At 43.7% G+C, this 25,083-nt stretch overlaps 1 protein-coding gene across 1 annotated transcript; it reads left to right on the top strand.

Annotated features, from left to right (window-relative positions):
• Positions 1-289: 289 nt before the first annotated feature.
• On the top strand, positions 290-9,638 carry T265_08455 (hypothetical protein; the record flags this gene model as incomplete). Its single annotated transcript, XM_009174262.1, has 5 exons — positions 290-368; positions 1,829-2,007; positions 2,383-2,464; positions 6,133-6,303; positions 9,430-9,638. The coding sequence occupies 5 exons, from the start codon at positions 290-292 to the stop codon at positions 9,636-9,638; spliced, it is 720 nt and encodes a 239-aa protein (XP_009172526.1).
• Positions 9,639-25,083: the final 15,445 nt, after the last annotated feature.

The raw sequence follows: 25,083 nt of genomic DNA on the forward strand, positions 1-25,083 counted from the left end.
ATGATACAACTGCGGCGATGAATCCCAGGTTATAGGGGTAAGCTGAAACACCAGGGGAGAGCATTGGCAATGAACCTAAGAAAGAGTCTAAGCCTGGTCTTGTTCAAACCCGGAGACGTGCCACCCACCCAGCGGATCGTATGACCAACTTCCAATGGCCAACTCCAATCTGATGGCAATACTGTCTGCATTGACCTGCTATCCACAAATATGGGGGTAGGCAGCACCTGTATCCAGTACTGCTCGACATTTGAAGGTAGGCTGCATCTTCCTTTGCATAATTCCTTCCATGACCCATCGAGCACGGCTCATACTGCATCTTTCCGCCGCTGGTGCTATAAGGTCTGGATGGTGGCTAAGCTGGCCCGGTGATTCTTTTTCCGGTTGGCCGGTGCACGATAAGCTTGCTGGCGACTGCGTCGAGAGGCAGTTTCACCTGCATGGAAATGTCTTTGATGCATGAAAGTTCGGAACCGAAAGGACCTGCTCCGTTGTCATTTTGCCGGGTTACAACCATCGGGTAGAAGTTAAAAGATCAACATAGACCAGTGAACTGTCAGAGTTGGACTCCAACAGTGACACGGTGTAATCCACGCTTTGTTTGAACCAGATGGGGGAGGCTCCAGAGCTCGTCAAATGTAGAGCCGTTTGACTAATGGTTTGCTCGGTGTCACTACATGGCGATTCGCTCAGGTGTGCTTTTCAGCTGAGCACACGAAACCTGCCTTTGATATTCATAGGCAATCGACCGGGAAAATATTATTCTAGCTTCGCGAACTGCACGGTTACGTATCAGAAGACGCATGTAACTAGTCAGCCCAACAGAAGGATGACTATGACTCTTGATGGGACCAACGGAACCGGAAGTTATCACTCGATCAAGCGTATTTGTTTTACGCTGAGTAGGGTGCACGGATAGACGGCGTTGATGCACTCCATCCTCCGTCGGAAACCGACGGAAACAATAAGTACAAGCCAACTGGACAATCACCCCCCTCGTCAATAACTTCACGAAGGTGACTTAGACGCTGGGCTACAAACAAGTCCTCTCTCTTCAGCACTTGCGACAGTCTTCATACGTGAGTCCCATCAATACCTCCTGTGTACTAGCTTGATCTGGTGCGAAGACTGGATCGTGTTGTCCATTGTCGAAAGTAACCAGTAGGTTGAAGCCAAACAAGGTAATTGGTCCCATCCGAAGTTGCTGAATGACGTTCGCGCTGCCCAGTGGGTACCATGAGGAGGTGGGTCAGCTAACCAACTACTACTCCTACCCCCTCTACTCCTCCTTCAACTTCTGCTTTGCACTTGATTCTCACTTGAACAGTACCGTACATTGAATAATATCACAAAATCAGTTGACGTGATATCCAATTTTATGAAATCTTTTCACTTTCATTCGTGAATTATTACGCCTTGCTTTCTGTTTCATAATAGAGTTTCAAATGAGACACTGAGAATCCATTCATTGCTTGGGAACTAGTTGGCAAAAGATTGAGTCCCATTCTCCTCATAACGGACTTTTTGTCATGCTAACCGTTTTCCTTTCGTAACAGAGTTCCACTGTACACCTTGGACAATTCAAAATGACACCTTTGAAGAAAACCCTTCCTGGGAAGGGCTAATATGGAGCGAGTCCAACAAGGTTCCTTGTCAGCAGCGATTTAGTTCAAAACCATTTCTGAATAGAGACCAACCCCAAGGAGTAATCACTGTTCACAATCAGTTCGATTACTCTGAAAAGCCGCTTCCACCCCATGGCTGCGTTTTTTTGTTACTTTTAATATTTGCTGTTTCTGATCACAACTTTTTATCTTGTGGTGCTCAGTCCCTGTTCCGCAAATTTCATTGGCTGTGTCTGCTGCTGTTACACTGAATGTCCAGTGTGCCAGGAACGTAATAATCGACAATGCGTACTGGGCAAGGTTATCTACTGTCGATTGGTGTGGGCCGTGCATCAGACGTCGAGACTGCCACATTAGCCATTTCAACATCGCGCGATTAAATGTCCTATGCACTTACCGCTGAGTCAGAGCCCAGACATTTTCAAGTTGTGTTGGTTTCGTCCATCTCTGGAGCATAACCACATGACCCCATTACAAATATGTGAGCTTATTGTCGTGATACTGGATGACTGGATTCACCAAAAACCCGAATTTTCCGTCGACCTTGACCGCGATAACACAGTCACAGGTCCACCAAAAGTACGGAACTGCTTGCCCCGTCCACTACACAAATCAACGGGCAAACGGGTTTTCGAATAAACAATGCCACCAGTATAGGGAGTGATTGGTTGGAAGACGGTTCTTTTGGTCTCCAAGCGACAATGTTCTCCTATTGGGTAGAGGAGAAATGAAGCTTACGTTTATGCATTTCATCGAGCTAGGAACCGTAAGGACGCCACCAGTAAACAGTCACTTTCGCATTTTTCCCAAAGGTGTTTTCCGCGCATTTCTCACACAGGGTGAGAAATTCGGTCGCCTCTGAGATGTAACTTGCTTATTTCGCAACCTTTCAAGAGACATTGAATAGGATTGGCCATAAGTGCCCAATTTTAGAAAACATGGTAGAGATTTCCGATCGCATCACCGCAATTCTTCAGAATGGCGACGAACTGGGCTGATGAAAGTCAGTTGCATCAACTTCTGCACAGAGTATTTTTGGGCCTGAAGAAGGCGGAATTGTCCAAGAAGTCAAATATGACTTAGGGGATAAGAGCGATTGTTTACAGAGAAGAAAATCAATGAGCTACTTGGTTTGTCTGAGAATAACTTGTCCATAGTGCTGGAATGAATGTCAATTTGTGTTTACATAGTTTTGGAAACTTTCTGGTCATCGGGCCGAACAATCCATTTTCTCTCATCTCCAGAGGAATCCATGGACGAAAGTCCTCCGTCCATTGCATGTTGAAACACAATGGAGGTTGAAAGTGGAGGAAGTTTCCAGTTTGGTTAGGTGAATCAAACGTCAGAGTGAAATGTCAATACACTCCCGGGCGTTAGCATCTGTGTAAAACTCACTAAAAACAAAGGGACAGTTGGAGCTATGCTCAAGTAAAATATTACCAATGGGCAAAATGAAGAAAGATCACACTCAGGGCAGAACTATGTTTAATGGCCTATCAGAGTTGTGAAATTTGCAAAGGGGATGATTGCCTGTGAGTTGAACAGTAGTGATTTACAACAATTCACCAGCCCACCGGAGATAGAAATGTCTGGAAATTGTAAATGAGGTATACGAAGGCACTGTAGTGCTGCAGCAGACATTCTATTCAACTAGTTTGAGTGCAACTGAGCACATTCTGGATGTTGGGCAACTTCGTGCATCGGACTTTTAGGTGAACTAGACTGGTGATCCAAATGGAAACGCATCAGGTCTTAAATATTTGCTGTGAACATTGGGATCTCTTTTCAACGAAGTACACCTGCTGGTACTGTTTCTTACTGTGAAATACAATTAATCATTTCAGGTATACTTTTCAGATAGCGGGCTACCGGCCACTCAAACTGTTGCCTCATTGAACCCGTATTCGATCTCGATCTCGAACCAAGCTGAGCAGATTCCGTATAAATGGTTTATCTGATAGACACCAACAGCCGTTGGAGCCTTTTGGATGAATGATGAAATTAACCATCTGGTCAAAATATTTAGCAGACCTTATCACTTCGAAAACATATTAACCACTTGTTGAGTGATTTTAGCCTTGTATAATCGTCCAGTTTCAACACCGAATGTAAAATGGGAACGATGTCCACTTGTCTCCCACCCCCAATAAAGATGAGATCACAGACCACTCAATTGGTAAAAAATTGACACACACCAACCAAAAAGATCAGAAAAAAGAGGATGTGAAATTTGTACTTTTAGTTTTTATTGAAGAGGGTGAAATCGGGACACGTCATTAATAATTTGCATGAAAAGGTCCGTTATTCGGTACCTTTGCCTCCAAACAAACTCACACAAGTAACTGTCCACTGTGCCGCATTGGCGTTTATTCTGCATCTTGCAGACGTGCCAAAGAGATTCGATGGTTTGTGTGTGAGCTCCAGTCGTTGGATCCACAAAGGTTTCGATATGATTAACCGTTTCATGAGTCTAATCCTAGACCGCACCAGTCAAGTTCCCTTTCGAAGACCGATTTTCATGAGTCTCTAGACCGCACCAGTCAAGTTCCCTTTCGAAGACCGATTTCGTGCTGACACTGTCGGGCATTACACCTACACCTGTCATACATAATTGAGAGTGTCATGTAGTGGCCATTGTTGCATAAACGTTGGTGATGGATCACTCCGCGGCTTTGCGAAAAACGTATTGCCGTCTCCTTGTCATGAACGAGAGTTAAAAGCGTCAGAAAGTTCATTTCAGGTTTTACTTCTGAACGGAGAACATTTTTGCACAAAATGAGCCTAGATGCGGATAGGGAATTGTTTTCATGAAAAATAGGTCGACGTTGTGTGCGTACATTTAACTGTAGCTGGCATAAGGTGGCTGGGCTTAATTTTTCGCACATGCACTTTTTGCATAAGTGGCGGGAATCCACAATCGAAACTACGAAATCTGTTCTCTGCTTACAAAATACGGATAGTCTGTGTAGAAAAGATCATCCACAAGCAACAGAGGCTTCCCCTCAGTCGTCGCCGTTCACAAAGATGTTAGATATAAGATCAAGTGATAAGACTGAAGGATGAGGGGCTGTGTCCGTTTTGGAGAAAGTTAGTCATTCTGCTGTTCACCAGCTTGACCAAGCGTTCGCACTCCAACTGGAATCTACTACAACACGCCCGCAATGTGCCTTGATGATGATTCACAACAGGGGTGAAATGTGGTTGGCAGTTGGGTCGGCGAGCCTGGTGTTTAGATTTCAAACGTTTCGTTAACAATCGAGGAGCCATCACCAGTGGGCGAGTTGCAACATTGCCAGGGCTTAGGTAGCTGTACAGTGTCTCTCAGTCGTTACTGTGTACTTTAGTTAGGACGGTTCTCTGAGTGAAACTATTGTGAAGAGAGGTTACTTTTGTGGCATACGAAGGGAAAAATGAGTTACAGTAGACGAATCTGAAGAGTAAGTTCTACAAAACCTATCGCCTTGGTAAAATCAATGGATGTCAAGTAACTTCGATGGATGATGCGTCAGATATCGGAGTAAAGCCCACTAGATTTGGGGATAAACTCATTGGAAAAGCGATACATGTTTTTGAATCCGCTGTACCAAGTATGTCTTTAAACACCTCAATTGATTTCCGGGCTACGCACAAACACAGTATAGTTCTGGTTACAATGATGATATGAATTAGTCTGTTTTATGTCCACAGGCCTGTGTTTTCCGCGCAGCGGAGACTTTCATGGAATACGAAGGGAAGCACGTAATGTTTCAAAGAAAACCACGGATGGTTGGTTTTACACAGGGAACTGCTGTAGGTATCAGATGTTTATCTGCAGTCAGGTTCTACGGCGTTCTGTGTTTTACCTAAAACAGCAGAGCTGAGTTATCATCTTCCGGAGCCAAGTAAAACTAACCAGATGGTATAAATTATTAGCCATTGCTCAAACATGAATCGTTCAACTCTTCTCTGGTTATCTATCACCTATCCCGGGCCCAATTCCGTATGTTCAGTTGTCCTGTTGTGTATACGGCCTCGTAATGTCGACTTTATTGGCGTTTAGTCTATTGGCATTATCACTTCGAAAACATATTAACCACTTGTTGAGTGATTTTAGCCTTGTATAATCGTCCAGTTTCAACACCGAATGTAAAATGGGAACGATGTCCACTTGTCTCCCACCCCCAATAAAGATGAGATCACAGACCACTCAATTGGTAAAAAATTGACACACACCAACCAAAAAGATCAGAAAAAAGAGGATGTGAAATTTGTACTTTTAGTTTTTATTGAAGAGGGTGAAATCGGGACACGTCATTAATAATTTGCATGAAAAGGTCCGTTATTCGGTACCTTTGCCTCCAAACAAACTCACACAAGTAACTGTCCACTGTGCCGCATTGGCGTTTATTCTGCATCTTGCAGACGTGCCAAAGAGATTCGATGGTTTGTGTGTGAGCTCCAGTCGTTGGATCCACAAAGGTTTCGATATGATTAACCGTTTCATGAGTCTAATCCTAGACCGCACCAGTCAAGTTCCCTTTCGAAGACCGATTTCGTGCTGACACTGTCGGGCATTACACCTACACCTGTCATAAGCAGTTGAAAGTATCATTTGGTGGCCATTGTTTTATGATCGTTGCTGGTAGATCACTCCATGGCTTTGCAAAAACGTATTGCCCTCTCCTTGTCATGAACGAGAGTACAAAGCGTCAGAAAGTTCATTTCAGGTTTTACGTCCGAACGGAGAAAATTTTTTGCACAGAATGAGCCTGGATGGCGAACCGTAACAACAAAGCCCAGACTCCTCATAAACTCATTCGCACCCTTCTACTAAGTCACACGTTCTACTACTTGCATTTTAATTTACACAAATGCATAGACCACCAAATCTGTTGTTTCTCTGAAAACCGACGAGAACACTGTGAGACAAATAAAAAAATCGAGGTTCTTGATGACAGCGTGATCAAGATGTTTTAAGAACAAATACATAATGCACGTCACCTTGGGAGCCAGCAACCTACTGAGCCATGTCTTGGAAGAAGTATCAGGAATTGACGAGTTTCGTTTGAGTCTGAACAAACTCCGACAGATTGGGAAAAGTATGGGGCCGATTGAGAAGTCATCACTCGAGAAGCCATTCAATACGTGACCACGTGATGTGTCTCCCATGACTGAAGGATGAGTGCTGCTATGGCCTGTCCAACTGGGAGCTAATCACACTGCTAATCAACCAAACGATTAGGTGTTCAACCACTGACCGGAAGGTCACGGGTTTGGCACTCTGAGTTTCATGAGATGCTCACTGCTGATGGCCCCCAACAAGGATGAAACAACTATATAGTGTTTATGGGATTTTCATCAAAGACAGGTTCCACTCTAGTGAGAAAATGACCCTTCTTAGCAGACTGAATAGCATTTGCAAGTGAAGTCAGTCTGTGCTGCAAGGTTGGAAATTACTGAAATGCTGCTTCATCTATGTTGGCAGTCATCAGCCCATTTCACAAATTTGTGCGTATTGTCTCTCTGTTTGAGAATGCAGTTCAGATTTAAAACTTCAAAGCTTTGAAGCTAATAAATTTATAAGTAATCTGCTCACAAACAGACATCCTACAGATGACATGTCTCCGTTCGAGCAGTTGTCACTTAATTGGCAGCTGAACAATCAGATCACGTGACGCGAATTACGTGATGAATGGATGAGTGGTGCTCTGCCTCGAAAACTGCAATTCAATCGCTGCCAGTCAGATAATTGGAATCCGAACTCATTTCCGGAAATTTGCTGGTTCAAATATTTCCCGAGATTTGTTAATCACACGCCACTGATGAAGCTGAACAATGATAAAACACCTTCCCAGGATAGACAAGTGCCACTTACAGGGTGGAAACTAGTTAGCTCTACCAATGAATGCCAACGCGCCCGGAACATTGGAACAATCAATTAGGCCTAGCTAGAGCACAGTGCATGCGCATGGTTGGTTGAAGGCACACCTTCGTAAGTGAACATGGGAGTGACTGGATATGGAAGATTATTTGTTGGAGTTTTTGAAACGGTACCACTTTTAGAAACCTGAGTGGGCGTATGAAACTATTCGCAAAATTCACTTGTGGCAGTGTAGTACCACCCTATCCTTTCTCATGTGAACGAACATAGCTATGAGCGGAAACGATGAAATTAAATCACCTCACGATCAACAGCATCAATGACACGTTGGCTTCTTTCACATAAGACTGACCTCGCTAATTACAAGCAGAAACTGGACAGTAAAATGTCATATGGAATTAATTAGAGAACAACATACGTATCCAAAAGGTCCGGTGCTGGTATAGAGCTAGTGGTGCTAGGCTAGGATAAAACGATTGTTTAGTACATCTCGGCTTCTCAGCATATAATAACTTTTTTCGGATCCTTTCCAGATAGGCCTCGCCAAAAATTAAACCTGCCACACTGAAAAGATTAGAAAAAGTGGGATATGAAATTTGTACTTTTAGTTTTTATTGAAGAGGGTGAAATTGGGTCATGTCATTATTAATTTGTATGAAAAGATCCGTTTTTCGGTACCTTTGCCTCCAAACGAACTCACACAAGTAGCTGTCCACTGAAGATCGGTGCGTGCCACATTGGCGTTTATTTTGCATCTTGTACACGTGCCAAAGAGATTCGATGGTTTGTGTGTGAGCTCCAGTCATTGGATCCATAAAGTTTTCGGTATGATTAACCGTTTCATGAGTATGATTCATGTCAATCATCGTTTTCGCCAAATTTTGGGACCAACGATAAATGAACAGAATTACTGTCCCAAACTCCATCCTGGACTGCTCCAGCCAAGTTCCCTTTCGAAGACCGATTTCGTGCTGACACTGTCGGGCATTAAACCTACACCTGTCAGAAGCAGTTGAGAGTGTCATGTAGTGGCCATTGTTGCATAAACGTTGGTGATGGATCACTCCGCGGCTTTGCGAAAAACGTATTGCCGTCTCCTTGTCATGAACGAGAGTTAAAAGCGTCAGAAAGTTCATTTCAGGTTTTACTTCTGAACGGAGAACATTTTTGCACAAAATGAGCCTAGATTGGGTTAAGGAATTGTTTTCATGAAAAATGGGTCAAGGTTGTGTGCGTACATTAAATTTTAGCTGGCAAAAATTGGCGGGGATTAACTGTTCGCACATGCACTTTTGGGATTAGTGGCGGGACTTATGTGGAAAAGATTCAATTTGGGTTATGGCACGCAGTCCTGTTGGAGCTTGGGAAACGCCAGCCACTGACGTGAAAGGAAGCAGGAATCATCAACTGGGAGATGGGACAGAAAACATAGCTGAGGCGATGTCGTCCTCTTTCTTTCAAACCAGCTTCCTTCCAGTCAAACTCAATAGGAATCAAGAGAGGAAGATGAAATATGGAGGAAAGTTTTCCAGTTGAACAAATAACAGGCTTTCAAATGGTGCATCAAACCAACTGACGAGCGTCACGGCTAATGTCATCGTCCGGTTGAATGTTAGTGTGGCGCACTTCAAATGGGCCAGTGAACCTCTAAAAAGGACAAAATTCCAAATTGAAAGGCTCTGACAGACTACATTTCCCCCCAAATGCAACAGTGCACCACAAATCATACGAAGTTTATTTGAAGATCTGTGCAACAGAGTTGAACCGCTGCCCACCCGTGTAGTTCTGTTCAGGGAAAACCTACAGATAACGCGTATCTTTAAATATGGAACCCTAGCGCACGCTACGACATATCCCACATACGGTTTACTCAACCGATGTAAACCCGGTTACCATGCCCATTCCAACCACCTGGCCACCTGCTTACACTATTCCATTTTGTAGTGAAGTCACTAGGATTGCTAAACACGACAGCCGTTTCCCTTAGTCCCCCAGTAGAAATGCAGCCTGAGAGTGAATATGTGGAAGCTCCTGTCAGCTCCGCTGTTTGGCTGATTTTATGGGTACTCCGGTTGAAAATTCGTTATCCTGAGATCAGACGAACTGGTTCACTTCGCAAAATACCAACTGCCAGTGCCCAGACAGGCAAATAACCCAAGCGACTCTTGTCCGAATGCTACCCCAAGAATAACAGGGAGCGTATAAGTCAAAAATGCGCCAGGTCTAGTCGAGGAAAACGATTGACGGTTAGGACATTTTGCGATCTCCCTTACCAGAGTGTATGGAGCTTTTCCGCATTAAGATAACCAGCACCAGAATGCTGACCCGCGAATGGACACTGTGCTTTCACGGGAAATTTAGGGGTGAATAGAGATTAATTTTGGAGTAACCTCAGTCGTAGACGGAGCGGGGATATATTGCTTGGAGATTTACCCCCATATCTGAGCAAATCAGGATGAGGAATCTATGCGCCAGAGGAAATCCAGACCTCCACGTATGCCACTTGTTGTACACGGTTCGGCAAAGACGTTTCTATCTAAAACACCTAATGGGTAGAACTGTTTGTTTGTTTTGTTCTACATCAGCATTAGGACATGTAGCCTATAGCCGTTTGGAATACATAAGGCATATGTGTGGACCAAATGGGAGTAAGCTGAGCTGATACAACCCGCATGGTGCATCAATCATCGTTAAAAGTTTGGAATTTTCATTCAGTGGGACAGTTTTAGATAAAAAGTTGTTACTTCTTCCGGTTTCAACGTCGTCGAACTACATCTCCCTCGTTTTTGGGGTTAGGGCTATTCTGAAATTGGTACAAATCCAGTCGCTCATTCCATCTTTCTTTAGCGTCACAATTTTCAACGTGGCTCACTTGGAAGATCGTGGGCCATTCGGATACCGCTGTCATGGAGTTTCCAAGGAAGAATTCTTAACGAAAGGAATTCTGGTTTCCCGCGTGTCTCCGAAATCACAAAAGTAACTTTCACACCATCTTTGTCCCGGCAACATTCAGAAATAAAGTGGCAAAACTCAAACTACTACTGTTCTCCCGATGGAGGGCACTCTGTGTATGTGGTGGTATTCTTTGTTGTAGCTGACTTAAACAGTCTGGATTGAGCACAAAGGGCTTTTATTGGGACACCATAAAGTTTGCAGGAGTTCCTTGGCTGTCAGCATCATTAACGTTAACTGCGAATTCTGTAGGCAGATCAACTCAATCGCTTCCCTCAGGATGTATTAGTTGGAGGTAGTTGAATACCATGTGCGACTCAGAAAAACAGGAAACCAGGACTCAAAAAACCCAATGGCCTGCGTATACCCAGTGAACTAAGTACTCTGACCAGAGAGGAATGTTACACTTCCGGGAACTTATTCTCAGCTGAAATTACAGTGCTGCACTGAATGTTCTTCGCTGACGATGAGTGACGCCTGGGTGGTTAGGTAGCACAATGTGTTCAGTTTTGCTGTAATAGCAACGCACAGTAAAACAGGAATGGAATTTATCACTCACCGTATCCGTAGAACTTTTTCAGTCGAACGTTATTCGCTAGGTTGGTCTGGGGTTTCGCGGGGATTTTGCAACGCGCGTTTTGTACAGTACAAATCAGAGCCTTGAGGATAGGTGACGTTTGGTGTGAGCAATAACTTCTCTTAAAACTCGCGGTCACAACAGCTATCGACCTGTCGTACAGTTGAACGATCACCAAAACTGCGCTCTCGAGGCATGTGTTTGAAGCTGGGGAATGAGTGCATGAACTCTCATATTTGGTTGGAAGACGAGGAAATGGAGATTGGTAGTCTCTGTGACCTTGGACTAATGGGGGATCAGGTGTGGCAGGGTTTTTTATGTATCCGGAAACATGAACATGGACGAGGTTTCCCGGTGAGCTGCATAGCTCTGTGCCACAAGAACTAACGAAATAGGCGGCTTTATTGGAGGGTTTCACAGCATGCTTGATGCTTCAGCCAAGCTCGAACCTCAAGGGGCGCCTCTGGATTTCAGCTGATTTTGAGTTATTACTCAGTTTTTTGTTTCTTAGTGCCTAATACGACAATCCGCGCGTAGTAGCAGTACTGTGTTAGAGTGACTTGGCTGAAGTTCGGTTCTAAGGTAACCCTTCCTCACGTAAATTCAAGATATCCTTAACAGGAGGTAACTAACTTGTGAGATATAAATCGGTCAATTTGGTTGGCCAGGGGCGAGTGTGATTATGGGGTTTCTGGTCAGTTTTCAAGAGTAGTAGAGAAGTCCACCAGAGTTATTGAGATTATTGTCTTGTTTTTACAATCTTACAATAACAGTGGGCATTATGCTTCATCGAACGGTATGTCGGGCTTGGATTTGCTATTCACAAGTGAGTCTCAGTGCGCACACATTACCCTCCTCTCAAACTAATGTAAGGTGTTATTCCCTCCGCCTTGGCCAACAAAATGTCAGATACGACACTTCAAACTAACATGGACTCGCTGAATAATTCAGTTGAAGTATGATTTTATGGGCTTACAAGGAGCGTCTAAGTGCCTGTGGAGTGACCAAAGTTAATAGGAGACTTTTGTCCACCGGCTTGCTATTTACTGTATACGTGACGTTGAATAATAATGTGTATTGATTAGTATTGATTATGCGCTAGGTCGGACATAATTCGACCACGCAGAATTCAAAATGGATGACCATAAATTATGTTGACCACTCTTAAAACACGCAAATTCCAATCTGTGTGAAACGATGAGTTCCTTTCCTCACCTGCCAATAGGCTGTTTCTCCTACATCATTGTTTCTCACTAACAGGACAATCCGGTCACCTGTCTAGCTACTTCCGTGAATCTGAATGAATGAAATGAAATTGCAACTCACAGCAAGCACATAAAATGAAACTCGACGAGCTAGTCCCCAAGAAGTGTCGCTAAATGTGACACTTCGCGTAGGTTTGATCTAGGAAGACCCAGGTGTACTATCGGTTGGAAATAAAACGACTGTATACAGTCTTAGCGGTTTTGGTGTGTTTACCTCGTCCTGCTATAATTGCAGAGCCACCTGAGGCAACAGTGGCTATGGTTTGGCCTTGGGATACCGTCGTTCAATATATAGATATGGGCTTCCGATGGAATGTCAGCCCTCTTCTGTCGTTTCAGATGTAAAGACAAATACTTTTGTGTGCACTATGGTGTCGCTGTAGGAAGTACAGTTTGAACAGCAGTAATCCCCATTAACACAAGTCTCATTTGAACAGTCTTCTCCCTGCCTTCCTGTGCAGCTATTCTGGTGAGTCCGTACCAAAGGGAGCTAGCTGGTGTTGGACTCAAGTTTCAATCCTATTAGAGCTCATCGACAGTGTATGTACCCCTGGTTGTGTTCGAATTTAAATCCAGGAGATCGAACACGCAAGGTGAGCTCATACCACTACTCCATCAGCGCCCACTGGACGCACTTGAGTTATCAATTCTGAACAGGTGAACGTGTTTACTCTAGCGTGGTGGGACTGGTTCAGCGATTCAGTGTTTTCCAAATGTCCGCTTTGCTGTTGCCCTCAGAACTCTCACGTTTTTCGTATCCGGCATAACCGATGCTCAGTTGACAGGGTCATGTCTCCATGGCCGCACAACTTGTGTGACGGAACGCCCCTCACATGAAGGCGTGTTCGGACATGTTCAACACGAGTTCCACGCTGTTTCTAACCCTGCCCTAACTACCATTAGCTGAATAGTATGTGAGGTCTCTCGTTGGGACATGTCCTCAAGCTGAACCTGAATTCGCTTGTTGACGCGTTCCCCATGCAATGTGACGCACTGACCTGGCACATCAACTCATGGATCGCACTAATACGCTAAGGTTGAGGTCATCACTAAACAGACATCTGGGATTTGCATAAAAATGAATCAAGTGGAGGGGGGTAGCGCATGTCTCAACAGGGGCAGAGAGAGAGGGAATACGGTGCGTCAGAGGGATCCTTGCCGTTGCTAACATGAGCGGGAAGAGCGACAGCTCCTCCAAAAGACGCGTCCGGTTCGGGATAAAAACGTTTGATTCCCCGAGGTATTTGACTTTTCATAGACGCTCAAACTATTCCTTCTTCATTGTGAAGAACGAGATAAGTCCTCATGGAGAGAAATTATTTTTCTACATTCTGTGCTACGCTGTACTCCTTAAACAGCTTGTAGAGTTTAGAGTTTTTTTTCGCATATCCTTAATCGCTCTTTGTTTTGAACTCTTATCATTTAGTTGGAGGTGAAAGTGCACAGACCATTACTACCTAACTACGTACTGGATGAATTCAAAAATGCTTCGAGATAAGTGTTTTATATGTACATTTGGATGTGTTTTCTTGGTTTGAAGTTGATTTACTATGGCAGAAGGACGTTCGAAAAACTAGGACGCCATCGAGGGCTTCATGTCCAGCATATGGATTCAAGACCCACCTTACAAGGTGTTCAGTTGACAGAACCTTTATTTATCCTTCGCATCATTGTTTCCGTTTCGTGTGAACCAATATGCATAGCTTAATAAGGTGAACCGTCTAAGACTGGAGCTCACCAATGGGAAATATTTCGCAAATAGGGCTCCTCAGCTATCTGTTGTGACTTTATCTTTGCAGCCACCATCATTCAAACAACCACGTGATTTACGCCAGAAAAGTGGCTACACCCTCGGGTGATAAAGAAAGAGTAAAGAACAAACGTAATGCGCTACTCATAAGGTTGCAACCTAGTGAGTAGTGTGTTACGTCTGTACATGTATCGCGATATCTCGAATATTGTGTCAACTGAAACATGAGGTGGCCTGAGGCAGCACATTCAGTTACTTAAAAACATCATAAACGAGAAATCCAGCTGGGTTGTAAGGAATAAAATTCACCCAATGAATGAACCTACCTCCCATTGAGGAATCGAACACGAACACTTGATGTGCATTTCGTGAATGAGGGATGGGTGGCGCTGTATCTTGTCTGAGTGCGAGTTAATCACAGTGCGGACCAGCCACTCACGACTGGGTGGTTAGCTGTCCATATCACAAGCCGGGAGGTCACTGTATCGAGAGTCCCTGGATTTTCGTGGTAAGCGCACTGCTGATGATTCAAAACAAGTATGAAACAGTTGTACTTTGATTTTGGGCTTTTCAGCATGGATTGGTTTCACTTACAGGACGAAAGCTCCATTGAAAAGTGCCTATATCTGTTAAGTGAACCTAGCTACCGTCAAATGCAATGTAATCCCCGTTTACCCTCTGCTTCTATTTTTCCATCTTCTCATTCACTACTCGCTGTAATTTTTACTGCAGTTTTCTTTGACCCATAAACTCTCAGGAATTAGTTAACTTTTCTGAGCATATAGATAAGATCAGACCATCTTGGATGCTCAGTGCTACGCTGGTTGAAGAACAAGCACTATCTACAGCTGGCACCAAAATGCCATCCTGTTTCAGATTGAATGAAACAGCCATTTCAGCGTTTTAAAAACCCGGTGGCGAAGTATTGTTCTATCATACTTTCAAGAGTAGTTTTCCCACCGAAAATTTGCATCCGAGTAATCTAGCAAGTAGTTTTAAGACTAGTCAGTGTGTATGATCTTCCACATGCTTGTTTAATCTATTCAACCAATGAATCATTTGTTTCCCTTATCTGCCCCATAAGTGATCTATTGAACACCAACTTGTACTGGAGGTAGAGGTTATTACATATAGTTTGTTTTTCACGACCGATATTGTGTGTTGTATTATGACTTATTCGGGTAGAAGAGTAACATTTGTGCACGTACAGCTTCCACTGCAGAATCAATTACACGAACAAAGACATCCCGACTGCTGAGGAGCTGTCACTCAACCAACAACCGTTCGAGACAATCGATCCAAAGCATAGATCGACAATGATACGGTGATAAGATAACAATAGATGTGCTCACACGAATCTCACAGCCTAGTTTGGAATGAATTCATAAGGTGTGATAATCGTTACGGCAGTTTTTCAAGACGTGAGCTACTGAACGTTTTGTTGCCAAGTTGTGAGCACACGTCTCACCCTGAAAGTAGATTTCAGACACTGCATTTTTGAAACCGAGGGACTACGAAAAATTATCCGTTCTACTCGCCACATCTAAATTAGAGGATCCTGATAACTGTAGAGTTTTCAAATGTGCTCGTCGACCAAAACAGAGACTCCAAGATAGTGCACTCCTCATAGATTAAATAGTTGTCCTCGTCATCATGTCCTACTTCGATTTCACCTTAGCACCTCCACTGACCTAATCGGTTGACCAACTACCCGAATTTAGGAAAGTGACCAGTGTTCCCGATGAACGTAGTTCAGTCTAGCAACCTGTGCAGAGAGTTTTACTTTAGGTAGTCAGAGTCCACAATGACGGTTTGTGTAAAGGCGCTCAAGTGATCCGATTGTGACTTTGTTTCAAGGCGTAAACAGTGTACGTCGATTGATGTAAGCCACACTCGTTAATTTTCTGGATCTCAATACGCGTTGGGACGATGTGCATAAAGACTCCTGGCCTAGAACGCCTTTCTAAACTGAAGAAATCATGGCGAACGAACCGCTCATTTTCGAACGGAGAGTGTTAGCAAGAGATACGTCACGTCGGATAATCTGATGAATACACGTTTTTTTGGTTCACAGCTTAGCCCATTTGGCCGGCACACTGAGGAGCTTTTGTAGAATCATCATCCCCAACTAAACATCCTCCAATCAGACGGGCACTTTTGCTGTTCTGGACTAGCCTTGCAATAGCAATCCTAGTCACAAACAACAAACTAACACCAAGCGCCATGTCAATTGGTGCGTCCATGGAAAATGACCCAATGTATCCCTTTTACATATGATTTTCAACTGCGATTTCCCATAATAAACATAACCGAGGATCACAGTTGTGGCACGTAAGATCGGTCAAGAAAAAACCTTCTCCTGAGGTCTTGGAAGCTGTCATCTAATCAAGCAAAACCACTGCATGCTTTTTAGTGTGCAGTCATCTTGGACGCCAATCCAAGCCCTGTACTGTCTGTCCGAACTCGTCTGAAGTGATTGGTTAGGCTCCTGATTGGTCCGTTAGTGGCTGGCGTCAGGTGGTCACTGCTTTTCGCAGTGTGCTGTGCGTTCATTTGCACTGCTGACTAAGACAGATGGAACAGACCGAATTGATGACCTTGACTTAAACTGTATGATGCGAAATGCTAGGATGATTGGTCTGCAGACTTTCAACCAGATTCGGACAGTTATTGGCTGATCTTATGACTAGCTTTTATGATCTGCATCGCCTCTTACCCCTACAAGCACCAATTTCTATATTGGAAATGGTGCTTTTTGGGATGGGTCATAAAAACATGATTTCCAGGATAGAAGCTTAGCTAATCATCTTGAGAGCAACAAAAGCGTACCTAATGATGTTTCAGTGACAATGCTTCAATGGAGCATTTTCGCAGCCTTCCACCGAAATAAGGAAATGATTACGGAATCGGCGCGTGTGATGAGGAGGACAACGCGATTGAGTTGCAACTGACTTCACTGCCTCTGAGTTACAGCTGACTATACGAGAAGAAGCACTCGGCCTGACGATAAGTCACCCCTTAATCAATGCACTTCGTAGACCGATGATGCACCGAGAATAAAGGGTTAACCCAATGTGCTTACGCACATTTACCCACCCGGGTTACAATGAAGATGGAAGTCCCATTGGCCTTTGTGACGACCTTTCCTTTTGTGAGCTCAGTTGGATGATCGCAGTCATCCGTGTGATGAGGATGATACAAAATTCTAGCAGACGCGGAAGTGACACCTGGCTGGGGTAGTATAGTTTTAGGTAGGTTCGCTTCTGGTCTAAGTATTCCTTCTGCCAGTTTGTTGTTCTGTTGTTTTAATCATTGGGCAAAGTCGTGTCTTTACGTGCGAAGAGTTCGATTTGTTTCATTACCGATGCGTCACTCCGTCACCATTGTTGCCGGGTTGTTTTGTTTTGTTACAAAACCATACTACGACAACGTTATTCCGAGCCTTTCGCAGTTCAGCAAATGCGAGTTACTGATGACCTTCGGAGTGACAAAAATGTCAAACAGGGCTCTACTAATATCCAGCAGTTCCCCTCAGTAATATTCATCAGTATTGTACAGTTTTATGCCGTTCAAATTTCCGCTTCGTGCAACCAGTCCTGAGTCATGCGATTTCCAGGCCGTTAACCGTTTTTCCAGCTAGCTATTGTCATGGTAGCTCCGTCATAAGAATATGCACTGGCGACCTGTTTGCGTTATTATCGATGCGTCATGTTTTCCACGTGGTGTGGAATTTTGCCGAGCATTTGCTCAGAGTAGAATTGGACGGTGACAGTTGAAGGACCTGAAATTCCGCTGAGGAAAAAAGACCCATAGTTGGAGTTTGAGAGAAAACCGCCTGTTATTTTCCGGCGGATTTTGTTAATTGGACAAGGTGAGGAGAAGTCAATTTTTTTGAATTGATCCCAAGCAAGCCAAGCTAACCACATTGGCTGACAGCCGCTATTCAACACACAAGATTCTAACTTATGCCTAAGTAAAAAAAGGTACATTTTTGCCACTGTATGTTCATCCCCAGATCCTACTCAGTTTCCCGTTTTGAGTGTATTGTAGGGTGACATCAAAAACATATATCCTCTTATGTTGGTATAAAGACTGATTTACAAACTGAATGTTGACAGAAAACCTAGCGGGAATGCATTCTAACCTCTCTCACCAATGACGTTCTCCAGCTAAATGTACTTCGCAGACAACGCCCTACACAGTACAGTGGGAACGATATTCGAGTACACTGAAGTGCACTTCAGTAGCACTCATAAGGATGGCGAAAAGTTGAGACATCTCACGACCGGTTTCCTCCTTCTTGGGACTCATGGGCCAGTCGCAATCTCCGAGTTTCCGTCAACCTTAAGGTCTAGTTGAAAGTCAACCTATTTTGCAAATGTGTGCTTATCGCATTGTTCGTACAATGTAGTACTCAGCTGGGAAATAAGGTTGGTGGAGTGTCGGGGATATGGCCTGTCTAATCCGTCCCGAAGAACGGAAGAGATCGGTAGTTAGCTGTTCAGAGTTTTCATCGATCGCAAGAGTAATATTGGATTTGCACAGGGTTCAGAAGGGTTACACAGGAATAGGTGATTGCAGGATTTGTAAACCTCAAATTCACATCTTTTGAACAGTCCTCCTTCTGTTTTCTTGTGCAATTATTCTGGTGAACCCATACCGAAAGGAGGAAGCACTGGACTCGATCTGTTTTCCTATTAAGGCTCATCAGCAGTACATATCCCTTTGGGGATTTGCACTCCTAGTATTTAACACGCAAGGGCAACGCGTTACCATTACTTCATCAGCGCACTGGATGCAACTAAATTACCGGGTTTGAACAGGCGAACGCTTTTGCGACGTGACTGGTTAGTCAGATGACCCAGTAAGTGTTCGGGTCGTGCCGATCGATGACCTTCCTGTCATGAATTCCCATTAAGGTAGCACCACGGACGCTTGAAAGGTGCAGGAGCAAAACCCGAGTCTCTTATCTGCCACTCTCTGATGCGGACTCACCAGAACAGATGCACCGGGATAGAACGAGTACTGTTCGGACAAGAGTGATGTGGATGTGAAGCTTACATAGGGGAATTAAAAGAGTATACGATGTGTTTAATTTAACCTCGCAATAGAGACAACATGCCACACGAGAGAAAATCTGGCCAAAAATTGACTTACGGTAATATTTTTGTCCAGTTTTGACTCGTACAAGTGATCAGGAGATATCAAAGCAACTATGGTGCAGAGCTAAGCTTATGGACATGGGAGTATACCTAGGTCAGAGTTCACGTACCGTTACAGCGAGCTCAGAATTAAGAAGAATTCTCCGGAGATGAGGGGCCATGTCAATTCAGGGTGGGACACAAGCATATAAAGTACCTTTTGCAATCGCTAATTCTCTAATACGACTGCATAGGCGTATGTTCTTACGCAAGGACTAGACTGATTTTCATCTGAAAAAGGTGATTCATCTAATGTGACTGAATTCGCCTGCGTTTTAGAATGATTTCTAGACACGGAGGGCTTGAAGGGTCCTAGAAGCGTTCTTTGTCACTGATGGGTTTGACAGTACGCGACATCTTTCTGTAGTTTAGGAACGTCATACAAGAAGCAATGGAACAAGTCATTTTGGCTAGAAACGTTGACGAATCCACTGTTATCGCCCAGCTTCTTCATAGGAAGAGATGGGCTTGTACACGTATCTGTCAGTTAGTGTTCTCTCGAGAGTGATAACTGCACAACTCATGGCATCTGACGGAGTATGAACGAGCCCCCTCGTCTCCATCCTCTAGTGGTGTATGACTTAATCCAACCCATTAGTACATGACCTGGAACTGACGCAATTGACTTCAGGCCCATCAGCTGTAACAGCAAAAAAATGAGAGGCTCTTCCAACTGGTAAACACCTTGACCTGACCAGGGATCGTCATATGCAGGCAATCAGTTGATCTGATTTATGAGGTGCTGATGATGCGATATGTTGGCCAGCCAACGCCACACCGGAATATGCAAGCCGTTTGTCTCAGTTGACAGTCACAAAAACCTTGAAGTGGCCACCTATGGTAGCTAATCACTATTCAGTATAGATGGTTAATGGGGTTTCTCAGTACAACAGGCGGAATTATCAGCCGCCATTGTGGTAAAAGTTCGTTCTGAATGGTACACAACGAAAAATTCTACCTGTTCACAGAGGGGGAGGTTGCACTCCTTTGTAGGGAAGACGGTCTGCTCCGCAGAGTGAGGCGAGTGCCGCTATCGGAATGGCAGATACACCCGAATTTCACCATTTGGACAAGCGAGGATAATCAGACTCGAGTGAGTTCTATGTGAGAAACATCTGATTACTGGGCATGCTGATTGTTACAAAAATCTTGAAATTAGCACTCCCGTCTGTTCATATGTTTCAACCAATCAGCCGGATATACAGCTTCTGGTCTTTTCATCATACCTTGATGCTGTTTTGTTAAATGGCCGATCCCATCATCTTTGCTTCATCTGGGGAGTTGGAATCATTCTGTATGGTTAGGCCAAATGTTACCACAAGTTGACTAAAAAAATGGGATACATATTTGGTGTGTCACCATATTCTCAAAGTATTTTGAGTTTCTTTCCGTAAAGTGTTGTTTCAGCGAGAATCACAAAATTTCGCGCTGCTTCTCGGGTAAAAGCAATTTAGCGATCCCGTCGTCTTCGGTTAGGGAACAGATGACCGAGGCTGTTTTGAGTAAACCCATTGCCTCCTTACCACAAGCACGATATGCCGTGGATGTGTGTGGGCTGTCTGTGGGCTGTTTGTGGGCTGTCTGTTTGCCGAAAGGAACTTCGGTAAAGAATTCAGTCTGTCGGACTTACGTTATCACATCAGGCATGGAGATGGATAAACTATCGATCAAATACTGCGACTACTAACTGGGGTACATACCGTATGGACTAATAGCATTAACTGATTAGCTTAAAAATAGCACATACCATTAAAGTGTTGTTTGCGTGTTCTAATTGCATGGAACGTTTCTCGTTTGGGAACAATGCTCGTTGCTAGTCATCTCGACGATGGAATATTTTCGCCGATGAGATGTGCCACTTCACACTCCGTTTGGGTCTCGGATGTAATGCAATTGTGTTTGTCGAGCATAGCATAGTGCGCATCGGTTCTTGTCACACTTTCAAGTGCTTGTCATAAACGAGTGAGATTCATTAGGTGGTTCCAAGTGGAACGCGTTAAAATAATGATAATCTTTAAGATCACAGTTCCCAAGGAAACGAAAGCACCATAGCAGTCTTCACGGTATTAGCAGAACGTACAGTTCTGAATGTCCGTTCTGAGCATTTCGTGTAGTCAGTGAAATGCACATTTTTCGTCAGTGTGCTGAACGTATTTTATTGAGATTCTTGAAACAAAAATGCGGTTTCAGGTCGCTTTGAGGATGTAGCAAGTGATGGAATCAGATATTGTCTGTGCTACTCGACAGACGGTGGTAACGAATCTGGAACCAACGGCTACGGTGGAATAATTTGCTGGAAAAGTAGAGGAGATAAAGTTATCGGGTTTACCTCTACGACTTCCGTATGTGCAAAAGTTTCTAGGCATGGAAACAGCTTAGAAAACATCAGTTGAAACCACTTAGAAACTACAACTTTGTAGGTCATAAGGCAGATGGAAAAAAACGCCTACAACATTGAAAACCACCGTGACAGACTTAAAAGATCACTTTATTTTAAAAGATATCCCCTCCATTATCCGAGAGTATGCGTAACAATGTTTAGTCAGTGAGCTGACGGATTGGTAAGTTGCTGTGTTGCGAAAACAGCTTGTACGAAGGAAAGAATAAAATTGAGCCTTTCGAAAAAAAAACAGTCAACAACAGCATTCTACTGGTCTGCGTTGAGAGGTGCGATGATGATCTGCTGTGGCTATTTGGAATGCTTTCAAGAAGTGTTCATACATTGATTGATATCCCTCAATTTCCTTTAGGTGTATTCATCAACTCAGTCGTAGGTGTAGTGCAAACTTGTATGCGACTTCATTTTGGATATTCTCACCCCGCTGTAAACGTTCTATCCAGTGAGCAGGGAAAACTATAGTATCGAGGACTTGTCAGGCCTATAATAAATCTTCGATAGGTGTTGGTGTACAGTGTGGCATCATGAGGCGACATTTTGGTGTTTTGTGTTGTAGTAGTGTGAAGCATTGAAGTTGAAATCATGGTTGTACATTTTTAGCTGTCCATCTCAGAAGAGAACACCCTTGGAAGAGGCAAACCGTCAAAATCTCACCGGTTTTCCCGTGAAGCGCTATTCGGTAGCACACCCCCGCCCTCCACCCCGAAACTGATCACCTCGTAGAAGAAACCACTTTCGTTTCGATTAATTGATACCACGCATTGCGCGTCTGGTATCTGATTGTTTGTCGGATTGACAGGCTAACGTTAACTCTATGTAACTTACGACAAAAGCTACCATTTGTACACGAGCTTCGTTTTGAATCCAACCGAATCTTTCGTTTATGATGGTACGCTTGTTGAAGAGTTTTCAGCAACTTTATGAGTAGTGTGTAGATGGGTAGATGACAACAAATTGCGATATCACGAATATCGTACAAACCGAAACATGAGACAGCCTGGTGCAACACACTCATTTGAAGCGGACCAATGAGAGATCATCTGGATACAGTCGAGTCTGCTGTCAAAACCAAATTCGTTTGCAAATGAGAGTATTTGTCGAAATATATACAATTCGGGTTCAAATAGGACACAAGGTAGACAGACAATCGGGGATATATATCTATCCACCCAACCGAAGTATCCGGAATGGAATGGCGAAATCGGCTGTAGGCTGTCGAGTAGTGTTACGTCTAGACAACAATGTATATAGACTGTCTTTCCGCCAGGCGATCATCCATTGTAATTGGATTTGTATCTGTCGTGTACTGCGTTATCAACCATCGTATGATCATGCGTTTGTTTCTTTCGAAGCTTTCGAAATTTACAGTTAGCCTCGTTTACAAAACGGAATTCACCCTCATAAAATGCTCCAGCAGGTATTGTCTTCCTGTGTGCCTCGTCACTGGGTGTGAGCAAACAATAAGCCGACTGCTGTCCACTGAAAGATAACACCCACTCATCTCCGTCTATCAGGACCAGTTATGGTATGGCGAACAATGGTCATCATATGACCAGTCAAAACAATGCAGGTAGTATTGAGGAGTTGAACAATGGAACGGATATATGAACGGAACACATTCCTCATCGAAAAACCCTTGAGAGTTTCCAGATGACCGCGTTTCCTATGGCGAAGCAGTCGTGACTGGCCTACATTTTTGATGCGGAATTGGCAGAAGCACTTGCAGGTCATCATTTATTTTTGTTAGCAACTCTTAGACGTAGATGATTTCCCCGAAGTCACATCATATGTAGCGATTTATGGAGCTTACGGCATGGAAACTCATTTTTTGTTCTGCTGGTGAAGAACAAGCATATAGCGACTGCCTCCCCCGCAAGGAGGCGAGTTAAACCATGAGATGACAGATTCTATTTATGATGGCCTAGTGCTCGTAGATTACAATGTGTTGGGTAGCCTGAGTAACCGACGAGCCGGACAAGTTTCTTCTCCTTTAGGATGAACACTGTACAGAATCAAGCCTCATAGCTTTTTTTCTGTTCATGTTGGCGGGATTGGCAAGGAGGATCTTCCTAACAAGGTAACAGTGACATCTACAGAGAAGAAAATTTGAAGACAGAGTCCATTCAGATAAAGATTACAATCTTCCGATCTCAAACTCCCGCGTTGCAGGGGCCCTGAATCGTCCGAAGAGAATCATTAGTTTGTGTTGCTCCAGACACTAAGTAATTGGTGAAGAACGAAATATTTTTACGAATACTCCAAAGTATTGTGATCCAAGTCCCTTGATGTAAACTCAATCGTTTGGCCAGTAATCCGGCTAGATAAGCCAGGTTCTTAGACCATCACTTCACGAGAAACAAGATGTTCTTGGCTCCTGACACGAAGGTTATTTGCTTCAGTTAAAAAAAAGTGACAGGGCATTACAAATAATAAGGATCGGTGTAAGGGTTACATTATCGTCTGGAATTAGTGAAGAATTTTCCACGTAATTAGCGAAATGCACTCATCTGCAAACTAATTTGGTTTTTCGAGAGACTGGAACCCAGCTGAATGTCTCGTTTATGATGTTTCCACGTATTTTTGTAGGCTACATGTGTCTGAGTTAGTGCAGCGTTGAGTGGTGATGGGAGGGGGAGGGTAGGTTATTTTGTCATCGACTGCCTCACAAGTTCAGGTTTTCTACGAAAGTTTATTACGGATAAATGCAGCCTAACCATTCTCCAGTACAAGCCACTAACTCCATTTTAACACAGGATAGGGGGTTCGAGGTCAGTGCAGATCGAGTGTTTGAATGATGGAAGCTTGGAAGACCCCGAAGAAGTGGATAGTTTAGGCTGAGTTCAACCGGTTCCAACCAAAAATTGTACAGTTCATCAGCGTGTCTGACGACGATGTGGAAATTAACCTTCGTAGTGTTGGAAACCGTTCGAATACAGGACTGTGACAGATGATCAACATGCCAACACTGGTGTGCCAGGTGATTCACTGTCGTGAGCGACCAATCAAACAGCTAGGAGGAAAGTGAAATAATGAATCACAGACAGACAGATTTTAGGACCATGGGATAACTCACATGTAAAGGATTCATAAACCCCCTATGTAATAAAGACCCTAGTTACATCCAATGTGTATCACTTTCTTGTGAGAATCGTATTCCAAACGAGAACACATAGAAGAAATATTACGACATATACATACATACCATATGCCATGATGTACATATACACATATGTACGTATGATAGGGTGTAATATAATATATGATGCATTTGTTTTAATCATTCAACCATCCTGTGAAACAAGAAGTTTGGACAACCGAAGAAGGACCCCCTTCCAAGAAGGGAACGCTCTACTCAGGCCTCATAAACCATCCCCTTTTAGGAGAGGAAGACCATTGTACCTACAGCTTCTAAGTAAATTCACTGTTGAACACTACCAGTGGATTCTGATTGTTCT

The sequence above is a fragment of the Opisthorchis viverrini genome (genome assembly GCF_000715545.1).
Source record: "Opisthorchis viverrini unplaced genomic scaffold opera_v5_217, whole genome shotgun sequence".
In the NCBI taxonomy this organism is placed as follows: Eukaryota; Metazoa; Platyhelminthes; class Trematoda; order Opisthorchiida; family Opisthorchiidae; genus Opisthorchis; species Opisthorchis viverrini.